Source organism: Astyanax mexicanus, chromosome 23, assembly GCF_023375975.1.
Source record: "Astyanax mexicanus isolate ESR-SI-001 chromosome 23, AstMex3_surface, whole genome shotgun sequence".
Taxonomy (NCBI): domain Eukaryota; kingdom Metazoa; phylum Chordata; class Actinopteri; order Characiformes; family Acestrorhamphidae; genus Astyanax; species Astyanax mexicanus.
The window spans coordinates 27,457,761-27,476,149 of NC_064430.1; the positions used below are offsets into that span (position 1 = coordinate 27,457,761).

The following is an 18,389-nucleotide window of genomic DNA, read 5'->3' on the forward strand; positions in this document are numbered from 1 at the left end:
ATTAATGCAAGTATGGATGGAATGCAAAGAAAACAAGTTCATAGTCGTAAAGTTTTAAGAGTTCAGAAATCAATATTTGGTGGAATAACCCTGGTTTTTAATCACAGTTTTTATGCATCTTGGCATCATGTTCTCCTCCACCAGTCTTACACACTGCTTTTGGACAACTTTATGCTGCTTTACTCCTGGTGCAAAAATTCAAGTAGTTCAATTTGGTTTGATGGCTTGAGATCATCCATCTTCCTCTTGATTATATTCCAGAAGCTTTCAATTTTGTAAAATTAAAGAAACTCGTTATTTTTAAGTTTTAAGTCATTTTTTTCCAGAGCTGTATATTCACATACACATAAAATTTTTTCTTCAACCATCTCAAACTGATATTTATACAGATTACTCAATCACATCAACATCTAAACATCTGTCAGGCTTGATGAATGCGTATGGTCAGTCAGAGCGGTCTCTGCAGACGGCTGAGAGGATCAGAGCCGGGTCAGTGTGGACTCAGTACCTGCAGTGTGAATGTGAGCGGGTTGTGAAAGTGCCCTCCTGTGGAGTAATTCTGCTGTAACTGGCGGAGATAACGGGTGGAGAAGAGCACAGATATGAAATAAATACAGCCCAGGTGGAGGAGTAATCAGCGGCGCCGGCCCGCGGGTCTCCCGCTACACTTTACTGAATTCACTCAGAGAGATTTAATCACTCACCACGGAGTCCTCTCGCTCCGGCCGGTCCGATCCCGCCTCTGCTCAAATACCAGTCTGATAAAACTCTAATAACTGTCTTACAGGATAAACTGGGGACCAGCTCGCAGTTAACGGCCCTGAGCAAAGCTCACGCTGAACATTTACAGAAGCTTATTACAGCTCTTAGATACACATTTTACATCCACACGGATTTCAAACATCACATGACAGCAACTAGTATCGTGCCCCATGACTTTTGGTGTGTGCCATGACTTTTGGCATACCCCATCAAAGCTAAAGAACACAGCTGGTCACCATCACTGTGGGTAGTAATAATACCTAATATAATGTATACACACCGAGTACACAAAGGATGAGCGTTTAATTAACTTAGTTTACTTTAATATTATTAGTCCTATCATTATTATTCTTGATTATTTATTTATTATTTTTTATGGTTATTTGTAGCTTCATTTTGGTTGATTTCATGTTTTGTTGATTTCAGGTGTCAACTCAATGTCTGAGCTTATTTTAGGCATTTAAACTCGGTTTTATGTTATTTAAAGTAATATATCAACATTTTTGGGTTAAATTTAGATATTACAATTTGCTTTTACATTATAGTTTAGGTTATGAAAGTACATAAAATACATTTTAAACACATTTCAGGTAGTCAAATTTGATGTTTGACTGTATTTACCAAAACTATGTTTCTTGTTTAAATTTATTTTAATTGTTTTCTTTTTGTTTAAAGCATTCCCTAGATTTACAGATTTTACAATGTTTTGTATTTTATATTTTATTTGACCTTTTTCTTTGTTGTTATTTAAATCTTCATTTGATCTTGAGATTATATTGCTTAAAAAAATGTATCTCTTTGTTTTATGTTTTTATTCTTTCCTGGGGTGGTCCTGATGAGTGCCAGTTCCATCAAAATGTTTTTGATGGCCTTTGAGACTGCACTTGAGCATACTTTTAAAGTTATTGAAATGTTTTTGATTGACTGACTCTCATTTATTAAACTACATTTTTTTTTGAGAATTTTTGTCATAATCTGGATTAGAATATTACTCAAATATTCACTATTCACTGTATACCTGTAACTCTACCTCTTCACTACTTTACAACTGATGCTCTCAAACACTTTATTAAGAGACAAGAAATTCAAGTAATTAACTCTTGACGGGTTCAGCACAGCTGTTAACTGAAAGCCTGAATTCCTGAGAAAATCCGGCAGAGATGTGCAAAACTGTCTAATCCAAGCAAGAGGAGCTACTTAGAAGAATCTAAAATTTCATTTTTTCATGATATTAGTATTAATCTACAATGCAGAACATTAACTTTTTAATGTTTTAATGTTATGGCCGGTTATCAGTGTATAGACGGGCTGTATTCAGGAGTGCGTCTTTAACAGACCTGTCTGCTGTTCAGCAGGAGCTCATTAATTCTGGGAGGTCAACTGCAGCAGCTAACGGACTGATTTGCTTTGTGTTAAGTAGCTTTGTCCACCGCCCCCGCCCCCCCACAGTACCCCCTTATCACCCCCACCCCCCTTTAGATTCAGACGAGAGTTATTATCCTCTCAGCTTCCAGCCAATCAGAGGGGATTTTGCCTGGGCAGCACATTCCCCTGCTTCCCCGTCAACAAGCTGAGCGGAAATAAATAAATTAATCTCAGCTGGATTAAAAGGTGCATAAAAATCACTGCACGCCCTCTGCATTAGCATTAGCGCTAATCTTTATCTCAAAGGCTAATCTCCAAATCTTTAAAGACAGGGGTGAGACACATGTCATATCAGTTCATTTAGACTGCGAAAGAACATTTTTAACCCTCACAAGACTGGAGTTATAGTTGTTTTTGATGATGTTACACTACTGTCTAAATGTACTTTATTATAATGACTTTAATCACACCTAAATTCCATCAGCATTCTGATTGATGCACACAAGAGTTTGCAAAATAGAACGAAAAAAAAAACAAAAAAAAAAAAAAAAAAACAAAGGTTAAAAAAGTGATGATTGTAACAAACAATTGATTTCAGGAAATGCAACTAAATTTCTAAGTTTATTGTAGACATTCAAAATGTACTTCAAACCTTACCACTCAAATTAATGTCAGGCAATAAACCATTACCAAATCAAACTAACTCAATATAACCCAAACAGACCAAACTTAAATTAAGAAAGCCTAACCTAACCTAGCTTTACCCAAACCAACTCAAATAAACCTAACCTAATGAACGCAAACCAATGCAACCCAAATCAACTCAAATCAACTCAACCCAACTAAACTCAAACAAAAGTTGTTGCTTTTTTCAGCTATCAGGGGTTGCTTTTTGAGATTCTTTTAGACACTAAAATACTAATTAAGATACTTCATAATCTTCCTACCTGAGTTTATTTCAGGTATTAACAAATTATCAAACCAAACCAAACTGACTTAACCCAATCAACACAACCCAAACATACCAAACTCAAATTTCCAAACCTTACCTAACCCAGCTTAACTACACCCAACCCATATTACCCAAACCAACTCAACTAAGCTCAACCCGACAGACAGACAGACAGACAGATAGATAGATAGATTAAAACTAGATTTTTTTCTTTAGTTCAGGTAATAAATAATTATTTCTTTAATTACAAGTACTAGTTTTTTTCTAAATATACTACAAAGCAGGAGGAGTTTCAACGTGTGTACAAAGTAAAATTATATAAAGAGCTACATGCTAACCTTCATCTCGGCTGGTCTGTAGTATCTGCGGTTCTTGTCCTCGTTGGCGGTTCTGTAGCCGTCCCGCAAGAAGCGCTTGAAGCCGTATTTCCCACGCAGCTTCCGGACGATCTTGTCCAGAGTCTGGGTGTAGAGCGCGTCATCGTCCACGGCGAAGGCCGGGTAGCTGATACAGGGCAACAGCGCCGCATCTGTGTTCTAAACAACAATAAACGAGACACAATACACAAATATATAGTTCCTTCTTTTGATTAACAATTTTACCAATGATGTATAAACTTATGCATTTTTTTTTCTTATGTTTTACCATTAAATGGATTGGATCCAACACATTCAATTCAATTTTATTCAATTTGAGTATACACATGTATTCATACCCGGGTAGTGGTAGTATAAGTAGTGGTGTGTATATAAGTAGTAATTTGATATATTGAGATATTTATTATGAACTGTAATATAAGAGGTATTATTCATAATACATATGTGTTTTGTTTTAATTTTCTTTTAAATAATCTTTTTTACTTATCTTTTCAATAAATGGAGGCTTTTCCCTAACCTCGAAATTGCAGAAAAGTGGTGCAGACGATTCCTAGACGAGTTTTCTGATTGGCCCACAGTATTCTTTTATATTTCTTATTAATTAATCTCAAATACTTACCTTACCTGGTGTTTAGCACTGATAATTACATATTGGAAAATAGCTTAAACATTATTAATTTGTAGTATTTCGCTACAAACCCAACTCATCCCAACCAAACTCAATAAACCTCCTGTCAACTCGACACAACTCAATATATGTACCAAACCAACTTATCCCTACCTAACTCAACTCAGCATAACTCCTCCTAAACTGACCCAACTCAAATTATACCAAACTAACCCAAGTTATCCCAACCCAACTCAACATAACTCCTCTCAACTCGACCCAACTCAATTAATTCCAAACCAACCCAACTCAACTCATCCCAACCCAACTCAACAAAACTCCTCCCAACTCGACCTAACTCAACTTATTCCAAACCACCCGACTCATCCCAATACAACTTATCCTAACTTATCACAACCTAACTAAACGCTGTACAACTCAACTCTATTTGGTCTGATCTGATTTAATTTGAATAAATTTGACTTGATTAGATGTCATTTGTTTTTTATACTTTGTCAAGCTAATGTATAACAATAAGTTAACACTGTAATTTTTCCATGCAGTTTGCAGTTAGCTCTATGCTAACTGATGGGTCACAGTTAAATGATAAGCAGCACTAAGTTCTGTATTCTGATATGAGGAGAGGGTAATGGGTGTACTTTTATTTTGAAACATTTTTTGTCAAACTACTAATGATCAAACTACCATAAAAACCCATGGAAAAGAAAGCATGCTGTGTGTTTATTAATGATATGAATGGATTATCTGATACGAATGTTATTAAACATTGTAACGTACGTGTGATCGGCTCTCTCTGGGGAGCAGGGAGGAGAGGGTCTGCCTGTTACGGTTGTGAGCGTCCAAATCCACAAATATCACCGACCAGGAGCATCCCTGCAGAGAAACACATACACAGATGATCCGTGATGTTTGGAGAAGTTCTGATAGCATACCTGTACAAAGAACCAGTACAAAGCCAGGAAGAAAACACTTTATACACCAGCCATTTGCAGTAAAGTGGAGAACGGCAGCAGCTGGATTACTGTAAAAGCTCCAGCTGTGTTAAACACATCTCACAGTATTGTTCAGTTTAGTCCTGAATGAGCTGAAGATTCACTAAAGGCTAATTAAAACCACCAAACATAAGCACAGAAAATACAGATCGACCGCACAGTGCAGACTAACGCTGGACTGAATCAAAAAACACATATAATATAACATATCATTTAATGTTTTCTTTTTATTTTATGTATTTTCTACCTTGTATATTAATACTAAACACGTAAAAACAATTAAGAGACACATATGGAATTATGTAGCAAAAAGTATATATAAAAAAAAAAAAAAAAATAGTGTTTGTCCTCCACATTAATCCCTGATCTAAACCTGATGAACTGAGATTAAGGTGATTTGAGGTGGTTTAATTGGGATGAGCTGGAGCTTCCCAGCATGAAGGAAAAGCAGCAACTATTGTTCAGCAGCACCTCCAGGAACTCCTTCCTTCAAGATGCTGAGAAAACTATTCCAGGTGACTCTCCCTCATGAAGACACTGCGATTAAAATCTCACCAAGAATCTGCAGATCTGTCCTCTAAATGTGGCTAAATGTGCTACTTATTTAAAAGAATCTAACGTATAAAACATTCTGATTTAACTGTCGTTTAACATAACATAACATAACATAACACATAACACTCCGAATCTAATAACATGTTCAAATAATTGATTCTTTTTTAATCACTTCTGTTTCTGGCACTCACTCCTGTTACTTTTAATGTTTTGAGCAACAGGAATGAAAGTAACAGGAATTCCTTTTTTCCGTACAGAATTAGCAAAAAACATGAAAAACAGCATGAGCACACTGAGCACACTCTAGTGATTTTCCCCAAATTTGTATTTAAAAAATAAACAAATATGATCTAAAAATTAATTTAGGTAACAGGACTGAGTGTTGAGATTGAGCTCCTCAGTCATTACAGTTACAGTAAGATCAATTATACAAAAAAAACTAATGAGGGAAATTCATTTTGGTTTTCCCATGATCTTCAGAAGAACCAACTGATAATGTCACTTCCTGTTGTAGATGTGAGTTAAATTTGTCCAAATTAGTTTTAGATGGGGTAATGTGTTACGGTAACAGTGATGAGTGGAACCCAGCTAAACTAAAATGTGTATTTTAACTTGAATATTATGGATTTATTATGAAAAATAATATATATATATATAAAGCATAGATGGGATTTGGAGTCACACAGCAATGCAAAAAAAATGTATATCTCTGAAGCATTTTAATAATTATATTTCATGAAAAATACTATACTTAACTTTAAAATACATTTTATCATTACATTTAGTGTCTTGTAGCAAAGGGGGGCTATTTTGAAGAAACTATAATATGTATATATATATATATATATTTTTATATTTTATATATTTTTTAGTTATTTCACCTTTTTTTTGTTAAGTACATAAAACTCCACGAGTTCATTCATAGTTGTGATGCCTTCAGTGATAATCTACAATGTAAATAGTCATTTAAATATCAAGATTCAAGATTTTTTATATAGAAAACACATTGAAAAAAAGAAGGTGTGTCCAAACTTTTGGCCCGTACTGTACATACAGGGTCAACACACCTGTTTAATCTGCCAATTTATCTCATTAGGGGGAATCTTTTTCATATTTTGCATTTGCATATATATATATTTTTTTTATTCAACTGGTACATAAACATAATTCATTCGAGGACAATCTGTGTCCAAATTCAAAAATATACAATAAAACAGACATTATCAATTGCAATCATCAGTTTCAGTAAAAAAAAGAAGCCAAAAAAAAAAAAAAAAAAAAAAAAAAAAAAAAAAAAAAAAAAGCAAAAAGTGTTCAATTCATTTGTTGTTTTTATAGAACAAATATGGCAGGCTGACTTTAGTTTTTAAGTCTCAACTTGTAAGGGAGTGATTTGGTGAATTACTTATTGGTACAGAATTCTGTGTACATCCAGCTCCATACAGTGAGTGACAGACCTGAGCTCAGGGTTCCGTTCCACTGTGATGTCATGCGGCGGAACTGATGACATCACAGAGCCTATATATATATAAAGCATAGTTGGGATTTGGAGTCACACAGCAATGCAAAAAAAAAAATGTATATCTCTGAAGCATTTTAATAATTATATTTCATGAAAAATACTATACTTAACTTTAAAATACATTTTATCATTACATTTAGTGTCTTGTAGCAAAGGGGGGCTATTTTGAAGAAACTATAATATGTATATATATATATATATATATATATATATATATATATATATATATTTTTTTTTTTTTTTTTAGTTATTTCACCTTTTTTTTAAGTACATAAAACTCCACATGTTCATTCATAGTTTTGATGCCTTCAGTGAGAATCTACAATGTAAATAGTCATTTAAATATAGAAAACACATTGAAAAAAAGAAGGTGTGTCCAAACTTTTGGCCCGTACTGTACATACAGGGTCAACACACCTGTTTAATCTGCCAATTTATCTCATTAGGGGGAATCTTTTTCATATTTTGCATTTGCATATATATATATTTTTTTTATTCAACTGGTACATAAACATAATTCATTCGAGGACAATCTGTGTCCAAATTCAAAAATATACAATAAAACAGACATTTTCAAATATAAATAAAACCCCATTATGATTATCTTACACTGATTCTTCTGTTTTACATTTAAAAATCAATTCTTATCAATTGCAATCATCAGTTTCAGTTAAAAAAAAGAAGCCAAAAAAAAAAAAAAGCAAAAAGTGTTCAATTCATTTGTTGTTTTTATAGAACAAATATGGCAGGCTGACTTTAGTTTTTAAGTCTCAACTTGTAAGGGAGTGATTTGGTGAATTACTTATTGGTACAGAATTCTGTGTACATCCAGCTCCATACAGTGAGTGACAGACCTGAGCTCAGGGTTCCGTTCCACTGTGATGTCATGCGGCGGAACTGATGACATCACAGAGCCTATAAAAGGCAGTTGAGCCAGAGCAGCTAAACAGAATACATCACAGAGTTTGACTGACACTGACTGACGTCTGATTTTACACAGAGTAAGAAATGTTTATTGATTACTGATAACAACTAAATTATACATTTAGTTATATATATATATATATATATATATATATATATATATATATATATATATATATATATAGTATAAGAATTATATATAATGGTATAATGGTATAAGCTTATGGTAGAAGAACCATTTGAACTGGTATATATAGTTATTAGTTATTTATATAGTTATCTTGAACCGTTTAAACATATGTCTTTGGCTTAATAATGTCTATGACCTTAGGTCAGAAGGCCAATTTACATAAAATATACAACATACAGTAAATGCATCATCTGATCAAAGCATATGTTGAAAAAAAAACTGTATTATTATTATTATTATTATTATTATTATTATTATTACTGATTTGTAGAAAGTTGGGTGGGACACAGCTAGAAAGATTCTGATACTGATATCAGAAGTGCTGTTAGGAATTATATCAAAACCTAATCAAGACTAAATGAACTGTGTTAACCTGATCCTGTTCTCCTCCACCTTCTCTCCGCAGGAAAGACATGGCCACTAAGAAAGAGCTGCATAGCTTGGGCTACAATGTTTTGCACAAAATTGGCCAAGGGGCATTTGGTGAAGTTAAACTTGCCCAATCTGAAAAGCACCCTGACAAGGTCGCGATTAAAATAATAAACAACAAGTGCATACCGAAGTATGCTTATCAACAATGCATGTTCTACGAAGTGCCCATCCTGAAGTACTCTAAACACTCTCACATCGTACATGTGCACGACATTCACATCAGGGCCAGTGGGCACATTTTTATTGTAATGGAGGCTGCAGCAATGGATCTTGCTGAAAAGATCAGACAGCTCAGCCGGATTCCCCCCGACCAGGCCAGACTGTGGTTCTTGCAGCTTACCAGCGCCATGGTCTACCTTCACAATAAGAACATTGCACACAGGGACCTGAAATGCGGTAACATCCTACTGACCGCTGACAACCAGGTCCGACTGACCGACTTTGGTCTTGGGTGCTACACACTAGGCTTTCCTGTCCTTCGAAGTACGTGCTGTGGAACTCCTCTGTACAGCGCTCCGGAGGTGCTGAAAAAGGAGCCGTACGACGCCAAAAAGAGCGACGTGTGGAGCATGGGTGTCATTCTTTACAACATGCTCACCGGCTCCCTGCCCTTCTTTGCAATTACGTGCAAAGGTCTCCGCCGTGTTCAGCTCAAACCTCTGAAATACCCACGTAAAATCAATGTGGATGAGCCGTGTCGGGATCTGATCTCCTCCATGATGAGCTACTTTCCCTTCTGCCGGCCTGAGGTGGCGGCCCTGGAACAGCACCCCTGGCTGCAGCCGAAGGAAGAGCAGAAGTAAGTAACTGAAACCACAGTGCAGAACTACAGAAAATAGAATTACACCCACAGATTTTAGAACTTCCAAAGAAAAGCGCTAACGACGATCACATTTTCATCAACAGGGAAACTGATGATGAGACTGCAGCTGCAGACACACCTCCAACTGTAGCCGAAACACCTCCAGAGGAGAAAGAACCGGAAACTCCAGAAGGTCAAACTACAGAGAAGACTGACGATCAGCAGACGCAGCGTCAGGAGCAGCGGGATGTGCCAAAGGATGATTTGGAACAGAAAACCAGCAGGTATGCGTTTGCTTGGTTTGTTTTGTAACACTTTACTGGAATTATCTATTGAAGATACCTAATAGATGCCCAACTAACATTTAACTAAATATCTAATAAACTCAAGAGATCTAATAAATCTAGTCATTTAGACTCTATTATATGTAACCCTACACCCAAGTAAGCTAAGGGTTAGTAGGTTTAAAGTTAGGTTTAGGGTTAGGTTTTAGAGTAGGGGTACAAAAGAACATACGCTAGTTATCGTGTAGTAATCTGTAAGTTTATTTGTTTATTAATAATGATACATTTCCACATTTTTGCTTCCGTTGTGTCTCTACCAGAGTTTCTACCAATGAATTTCCTGCGACAGCTGTCAGTAAAGAGGAGGAGGATAAGCAGGAGGAAGAAAGAGGAATCAACGGCAGTCAGCGAATAGAGAAGGACTCAATTAGGAATGGAGAGACTGTGGAGGATTCGAGCGCTCCTGGCTGTTGTGCATTTTTGACTGCGGTTAAAAGGGCAGTGAAGGCTCGCGTGGTAGCGCAGATTGTCCGAGGCTCCTGTGCTCTCCAAAAGAAAATCAAAAAGATGTTCAGAAAGAAAAAGCACCCCAACCCTTCCAATGTTACTATCACCATCTATGGGTAACCTCACAGACACAGAACTCCATGGGCTCCATGGGCTGCTGATGGAAGCAGAACCAATGCTCCCACAGCCCAAAGTGAAGCCGGAGACCAGCAAATCATTTTGCCTGATATTGATTTAGCATGTGACCCTCAATTTTAAAATGCAGTCAGGGAGAAAGTTCCAAACCAATTTTTTTAGGTACTTCTTAAGTTTTAAAGCTACAATACTAATTTATGTTAGATTAATTATCATCCACAGTCCTGATTAAAAAAAATAAAAGTGCTACTGTTTATTTAGTGTTCATATTTGACCCCATATAAAATAGCCTTGCAGCACAGAGATCAAAAAGTGCTCCTGAAATAGTGAGCACAAATGTGATCTGCAGCAGAGATATCAAAGGTAGCACCAGGACTAGTGCTTAATAGAGTTAATTCGACAGTGCAATTAGTGTTACTTCAGATAAACAGTGCTGTAACTGGTACTGTAGCCCTCCCATAAGGAGGGGGTGGTGGTGGGCCAAAAGTAAGTAAATAAATAAATAAATAAATAAATAAATAAATACTGTAAAATTAGTCATGTGCAGAATTTCAGTTACTCAGATTTACTGGTTTACCAGTTACAGATTTATTGTAACTGGTACTGTAGCCCTCCCATAAGGAGGGGGTGGCGGTGAGCCAAAAATAAATAAATAAATAAATAAATAAATAAATAGTTTAGTTAGTGTAAAAATAGCCGTGTGCAGAATTTCAGTTACTCAGAATTACAGTACTGTAACTGGTACTGTAGCCCTCCCATAAGGAGGGGGTGGCGGTGAGCCAAAAATAAATAAATAAATAAATAAATAAATAAATAAATAGTTTAGTTAGTGTAAAAATAGCCGTGTGCAGAATTTCAGTTACTCAGAATTACAGTACTGTAACTGGTACTGTAGCCCTCCCATAAGGAGGGGGTGGTGGTGGGCCAAAAATAAATAAATAAATATTGAAAACGTAACTAGTACTGTGTAAATTAATAGTAGATCAAAACATAGTTGTGAAGAGTGATGTGTTTAACCCTCTGTAAACAATTAAGAACAATCTCCAACATAAACAGACAGTATTATAAACTCTCTAAATAAAAATAAAGTCTTAATTGTCCAACTGGGGTGGGGGGGGGGGGGGCAAATAAATGAATGAATAAATAAATGAATGAATGAATAAATATGCTTAAACCTCTCTACGATCAGACTTACAAACAGCAGCTGGTGCTATTAGCTACTGTTCAACTGTTCTGTTTTTTTCTGTATTCTACTCAAAATAAAAAAAAATATACCTTCTCTTTTTGTCTCAACATGATTTTTCTTTTTTTTTATCAAGTTTTCTAGCTGCTATGTACACTACTAAAAAAAATGAATATCATTCACAAGTTACTTTATTTCAGTAATTTAGTAGTTCAGAATGTGAAACTGATATATTATATAGATGTAGATACAGAGTGATCTATTTTAAGCATTTATTCATCTTATAACGCCCACAGTCATGCCTGAACCACGGACTCAACCAGTGGGCAGACCACTGAAACATTCTTTTACTTTATTCAAATATCCACTATTAAAAGTGTAAGCCTCACGAAGAAAACATGCGATTAATCATGATTAAATCACAGAATATTGGTGTCATTAATCTGATTATTATTTAAGAGATTGACACCACTAACATAATTAAAATTGGCCAATCTTACATTTATTATGTTATTTGCATTTAAATATACACTAATTCAAGTGTAATAAAAGTGTTCAGAAAATGAAAAGGGGTTGACAGTGAAATGTCAAGTAAACATAATTCTATTTGCGAATCAAGCCTTAATTATTTTATTTGCACTTAAAAATGCACAAATAAAAGCCTAATCAAAGTCTTCAGGGGTTGACAGTGAAATATAAAGTGAACATAATTCTATTAGCTAATTATTTCTTAATTATTATTTACTATTATAAATTAATTAATTATTCTATTTGCACTCAAATATGCACAAATAAAAACCTAATAAAAGTCCTCATAAGATGAAAAGGTGTAATTAGTCATGTTTAATCACAAATATTGTGATTAATATAATTATTTTTAAAATAATTGACAGTAGTAATGTGAATATAATTACATTTGCGAAACTTCATTCTTCATTCTTTTATCTGAATTTAAATATACACTAATAAAAGCGTAATAAAAGTGTTCAGAAGTTAAAAAAAATAGGTAATTAAGGATTAATCACAGAATATGATTAATCACACCTTTTTAATAAGGATTTTGAATGAATGTACAATCAAACAAATATACTACAAATACTTTTTGAATGTATAATTTGCATCACAGAATGCTGTGATTAATCCCATTCTTTTTATTAAAGTAATTGACAGTAGTTATGTGAATATAATTCCACTGCTAAAAGCCTAAAACAAGTCTATAGAAGAAGAAAAGGTGCGATTAATCGTGATTAAACACAGAACATGTTGTGATGAACCGGATTATTTTTTAAACAATTGACAGAACTACTTAAAATTGATTAACCCTTGTGTGGTGTTCGGGTCTGTGGGACCCGTTTTCAGTTTTCATCAAATGATACTAAAAAAATATTTTTTCTAACTCAAACTCATTGGCATTGGCTCATTTTTTGTGAAAAACATATATCAAAACACATTTTCGATAAACACACACTGTACACCCCCCCCCCCCCCCCCACACACATTTATATTACATACAGTATGTTTGGCCAAGGGCTAATAAACATTGCTTCATTTGTAAATTTGAAACTAAACAAATTTTCTACTCATATCTTGAGTTTAATTCATTTTCTTTTACATTTTATTAAAAAACTAATAAAAAAAGAGTAGCACTTTTTTGAAAGAAATGTAACATAAGAAAGGTAAAGGGCAAATATTAACCATGTAAGCTGTTTATATTGCTTGCAATTTAGGTGAAGCAAGCATGTGTAAAGCATTTTAATGTAAAATTGCTTAATTTTGCTGAATTAAATACAAGTAACAAAGTAAACGAGTAACAAAAAATATGGACCCCACACAAGGGTTAATGCGGCAGAGAAAAAAAAGCTGCTTTATACTGAAACTGAACAACAGCAGGTACCAAAACCCAGTTCACCCCATTTCGGCAGCGGCACAGAAAGCGACACCTGACGCCTCCACACGGGTCTGAAGAGCTTCAGCAGAGCGGCGTTACGCAACACGGCGAGCTGTTCTGAGCCGCTGCGCAACTTTCCTCAGGCTGTTCCACTTCATTTTGTTTTCCCATCAGGTAAAGCGCCCTGAGTGGAGCTCCCTCGCCATCATGGGCACTCCAATCATCCAGCAGCACATCCAATTATTCCCCCCCCGAACCCTCTTCACACACACACACACACACACACACACACACACACAATAGCACACACGCTTTAATACACTTACACACTCTTCCTCAGTTATATGTTTCAGATCGAGTCTTCTCCTGGCCCGGCCTCATTTCCACCAAACACACACTTCAACACACTTAAATACACACACTTCCTCTTACACCCACACATATGCGCATAGTTATGCGCACACACACACACAGCAGGTGTCGTTTAGGACACACTTAACCTGTCTATGATAATAACAAAGAGCAGAAGCACCACTATGGCTCTCAGCGGCTTCATAAATCCCATGATTTACATACTGGAGCACACTGTGTGTGTGTGTATGTGAGTGTGTGTGTGTGTTATAATGTAAATATCTGACAGTAGAAGAGTGGAGAGACTTGTGCTAGATATGTATATGTGTATATGGGTGTGTGTGTGTGTGTGTTTGTGTAATAAATTACAGAAGGGTTTTCCACTAGCTACTGTACATGTCCACTAGCACTTAAGCCTCGACTCATCCTATTTATTTCAATTGGGAGAGCCACCACATGCCACGGTGCATGTTGGGTTGCATTGCGCATGAACGTAAACCCCCGCCCCCCCCTCCCCCCAGGCTAAAAAGTTTAGCAGAGCTCAACTTTATTCAAATGAATCCACCCACCACGCTGAGTTCAGCCAATCGAGTAAGAGCAGGTTGCGACTTCACACACATACCAGCCTCACACACACAGAACAGACGCCTTTCAACCACAGAAGAGACGCTGAAAATGGCGTATTGCTGAATATGGATTTAGAAGTTCCTAAACTTATGATGGCCTACTTCTGTTGCTTCATTTGAATTCAAAAACGTCACAGACACGCCCACACAGCAAGCTGAGAGATCTGGCACGGTGACATGCATTGAAGAAAAGTGATAGTGGACACGTGTCGTTAGGGTTGGGGGTGCTCTATCCACTTTTTTTCTTAACGTCATACCGTGTCAGAACATTACTGTTGTATATGCTATTACTGGTAGTAGGAATTTGTGTAAGCTAATAGCTAAGGGCAATCTTTTTACTTTTTTATATATTTTCTCCTCAATTTTTGCTAGGCCGATTACCCAACCCACTCACTAGGACACCCCCTATCACTACTAATGATCCAACATTAGGAAGGTGAAGAGTAGTGCATGCCTCATCCGACACATGTGAAGTCAGACTCCGCCTCTTTTCTAACTGCTGGTGATGTAGCATTACCAGGTAGCATCACAGCTTTTGGAGGAAAGCGCAGCGACTCAGTTCTAATACATTGGCTAACAGACGCCTGTACTGACCAATATCACCTTTGAAAATGATATGGGAAGAGAGCATCATCTACCCATAGAAATCAGCATGGACAACTTTGCTCTCTGAGGCTCAGGCTGCTGATAGGAAGCAACGTAACCGAGATTCGAACCAAATTCTGGGTTATTTTTAAACTGAAAAACTTAACAAACACATATAAGACTTTAGTGTGTTTACTCCTAACAGCCTTACTGCAAAATCTGCAGGAACTGTTTGAGAATTTTCAAGTTGCATGGCATGGATTATCGCCGGACTTCATTAGGAACCTCTACAACTCACGCTACACACTACTTACTACTGTATGTGTGGCTCAATAATAAACATGACCCATATCAAGAGAGTTGCCCATATCAGTGTAAATATTAAACCATATATCGTTACTGGTAACTTTCTTTATCTGCTGATTGGGCTGAACTGTGTGCCTCTGATAGTGGTGAGATGCAGATGATTGGATGTCACCAGGTGGGTGGTATTAATGCTTGATTGATTTGCATATTGTGAGTGTCATGTACCAAAAACTGTCTGTAAGAAGTGTGTGAGAATTTTCAAGTTGCATAGGATGGATAATCACAGGACTTCATTAGGAACCTCTACAACTCACACTACACACTACTTACTACCGTATGTGTGGCTCAATAATAAATACGACCCATATCAAGATAGTTGCCCATACCAGTGTAAATATTTAGCCGTATATTGTTACTGGTAACTTTCTTCATCTTCCTTTTGAACAGCACTGGGATTCTGCACTTTTTCTAGGTGCAACTATATTTTTGATTATGAGAGAACAATTTAAAGCAAGAGAAACAGGCATGAACGCAGGATATGGGCTCATTAGGATGCTCTCACACTGCGCCGTGTTTCATCTCAAACCCAGCTCTGCTATATTTCGGTGTTTTGGTGTAATAGCAGCGGCGCTACACTAAAAAGCCTCTTCCTGGAGCTGAGAGCATAAACCCATCTGTATTCACCTGGGCTTTTCTGCTTGGATGTGTGGAGGACCTGCTGCTGAAAGCTGTGGATCTGTGGGCTGGGGGCGAGAGAGGGGAGACGGGGAGCTGCAGAGTGCTCATTAATAACCCGGCCGAATCCGCGGATCGCTCAGAACCGATGCAGCCTCAGACAGCAGAGGAGCAGAGGAGAGGAGTACAGCGGCCACGGGGCTGAGCCTCTGAATTACAGCAGTAACACAACAAGGTCTGTAATAACCAAACACTATGCAATATACACAAACAGCTACGAGACTAGTGCACGTCCATATATTTGTGGACACCTTTTACAGTGGCGTTAAAAGATTTATTTTTATTTTGCATTTTTGTATATACTTGTATATACTTACATTTTCAGATTATCAAAAAAATAAACTTTAATATCAGACAAAATATTACCTGAGTAAATATATATAAAAAAAAACACTTTTTACAGACCTGTAGAATCAAGAAATCATTTATAGAAATAGAATCTGTCTGACAACATGAAGCAGATAAAAGATCTCAAAAAACAAAACATTATTATACTCCCATCTGAGAGACGAGAAAACAGTCACTGATCATCTATCAGTCTTGTAAAGGTTACAAAGTAATTTCTAAAGATTTGGGACTCCAGAGAACCACAGTGATTCACTATTATTACTCACTAATGGAGAAAACATGGAACACTGGTGAACCTCTTTTCAGGAGAAACCAACCGACCAAAATGACTCCAAAAGGGCATGGATAACTCATCCAGGAGGTCCCAAAAGAACCAAGAACAACATTTAAAGAATTGCAGCTCTCACTCACCTCAGTTAAGATCAGTGTTAATGATTCAATAATAAACAAAAAAGAGAGACGGTTAAAAAATGGTCTCCATAAGGGAACAAAAACAACAAAACGACCCATCTCTTTTTCTGAATGTCGAATGTCATGGTTCTACTCTGTTCTACAATTAAATGAAGTTCCAAAGATCAATTCTATTTTCTTTCTATTAGGATCTGTTCTATTATGTTGATGACATGATGATTCTATGTTTTTCTATTAAACTTAATTGGATTTTGCTCTTTTCTGTTCCCTTATATTTTATTATTTAATTCTGTTATATTACATTCTTTTCTATTTCTACTTTCTATTTTATACTCTATGATCCACTCTGTCCTGCTATAAAATGTTCAGATGTTGGAAGATTTCTTTTTTAAACTGAAGTGGGCTCTGTGCTGATTGAAGATTAAAGGGTTAACTCTATTTCCGGAGGCTTTTCTCTTCATATGCTGTCAGTTCTGTTAACTCTATTGTACTCTAAGCACATTTCCCGCTCTGGCTGCAGGGGGATGATGGTGGTCTGGTAAATGGATACTCTGCAGTGTGGTAATCTGTCTCTGAACTGCAGCTCGGGCTGATTCTGCTTTATTGGGTGTGATTGTGTTCGGCTCGGGGAGGCGATCCGTATCGCGGGTTGGGTTTCTGCGCTTGACGGATGGCTGGCTCTCTCGTCGGCCTCGTTTCGGTTCTGTTTTACGGAGAAGTCGTTAACGGGATTAATCTGTTTTGCTGTTGACAAAAAGCTACGACTGCAATGAGCCACATTCATTATAGCTGCTAATGGATCGGAAAACTGGAGAGCCTCTCGTTCCTCCGAAATAATCTACCCATCAGAACCGCAGTAAAAAACTCATCCCGGTACAAATCAGCACAACACGAGCCTTTACTTCTACAACTGCAACTCTAAACAGAAAACTTTTAACTTGTATAGTTATATAACATATACAATTTATATAACGAGGCAAAACCACACTATACCAGATTCTTTTATGGTCTACTCATCAGTGTTTATCCCATAGATTGTGTATAGCTGGACAGAGCATCGTCTCTCAAAAGTGAAGCCACCACAGGTCGAGCGCCCCCTGCTGTTTGGTTTCAGAAAGCTGTGTTACCCCACCCATCCCCATAGGTTTCAATGGCAAAACAGACAACTTTCAATCAAGTTTTTTATTCCAATATACTGTAATTCTACCTTCATTATTTAAATGCAACAGCTAGTGTAACCTCTGCTTATATTGTCACATTTTTGTTTTTAAAAACGTTATTCAGCTCTATTCAAAAAAGGTGTGGTTATTGTAAAAGGGCTGGTTATGGGCGGGACCAGTAACAGACCGTCAGCTACGCTCCGCTCCGCTCTGCAGCCTGTGACCTCGAGGCAGCCCTCAGGGGCGGGTTTATTTAAATGAGTAGGCTGTCTCTCCGCAGTCTGTCTCCCTCCTCTGGTCTCTACTGTGCAGACTCGGGTTTCAGAATCAGCAACATGGCGGAAGATTTTGGCTTCATTTTCATTGAAT

At 36.7% G+C, this 18,389-nt stretch overlaps 2 protein-coding genes across 4 annotated transcripts in view; one reads left to right on the forward strand and one right to left on the reverse strand.

The window, feature by feature from the left end:
- Window positions 1-18,389, reverse strand: part of phkb (phosphorylase kinase, beta) — a 180,534-nt gene that overhangs the window by 106,227 nt on the left and 55,918 nt on the right. For all 3 annotated transcript variants that reach the window (XM_049471148.1, XM_049471149.1, XM_049471150.1), the window contains 2 exons: window positions 4,862-4,957; window positions 3,418-3,615 (listed from right to left, as the gene is read on the reverse strand). In XM_049471148.1, the coding sequence (XP_049327105.1) occupies window positions 3,418-3,615; window positions 4,862-4,957 (294 nt within the window). The remainder of the gene's footprint in view (window positions 1-3,417; window positions 3,616-4,861; window positions 4,958-18,389) is intronic.
- On the forward strand, window positions 7,886-11,533 carry LOC111191333 (testis-specific serine/threonine-protein kinase 6). Its single transcript, XM_049471153.1, has 4 exons — window positions 7,886-8,154; window positions 8,674-9,498; window positions 9,606-9,785; window positions 10,106-11,533. The coding sequence occupies exons 2-4, from the start codon at window positions 8,681-8,683 to the stop codon at window positions 10,410-10,412; spliced, it is 1,305 nt and encodes a 434-aa protein (XP_049327110.1). The 5' UTR covers window positions 7,886-8,154; window positions 8,674-8,680; the 3' UTR covers window positions 10,413-11,533.

What these genes read in the sequence shown, in the direction of transcription:
- LOC111191333 (XM_049471153.1), top strand. Translation starts at nt 8,681, where the DNA reads ATGGCCACTAAGAAAGAGCTGCATAGCTTGGGCTACAATGTTTTGCAC. An exon ending in CAGCCGAAGGAAGAGCAGAA is followed by an intron (nt 9,499 to 9,605) that starts GTAAGTAACTGA and finishes TTTCATCAACAG; the next exon opens with GGAAACTGATGATGAGACTG. An exon ending in TTGGAACAGAAAACCAGCAG is followed by an intron (nt 9,786 to 10,105) that starts GTATGCGTTTGC and finishes TGTCTCTACCAG; the next exon opens with AGTTTCTACCAATGAATTTC.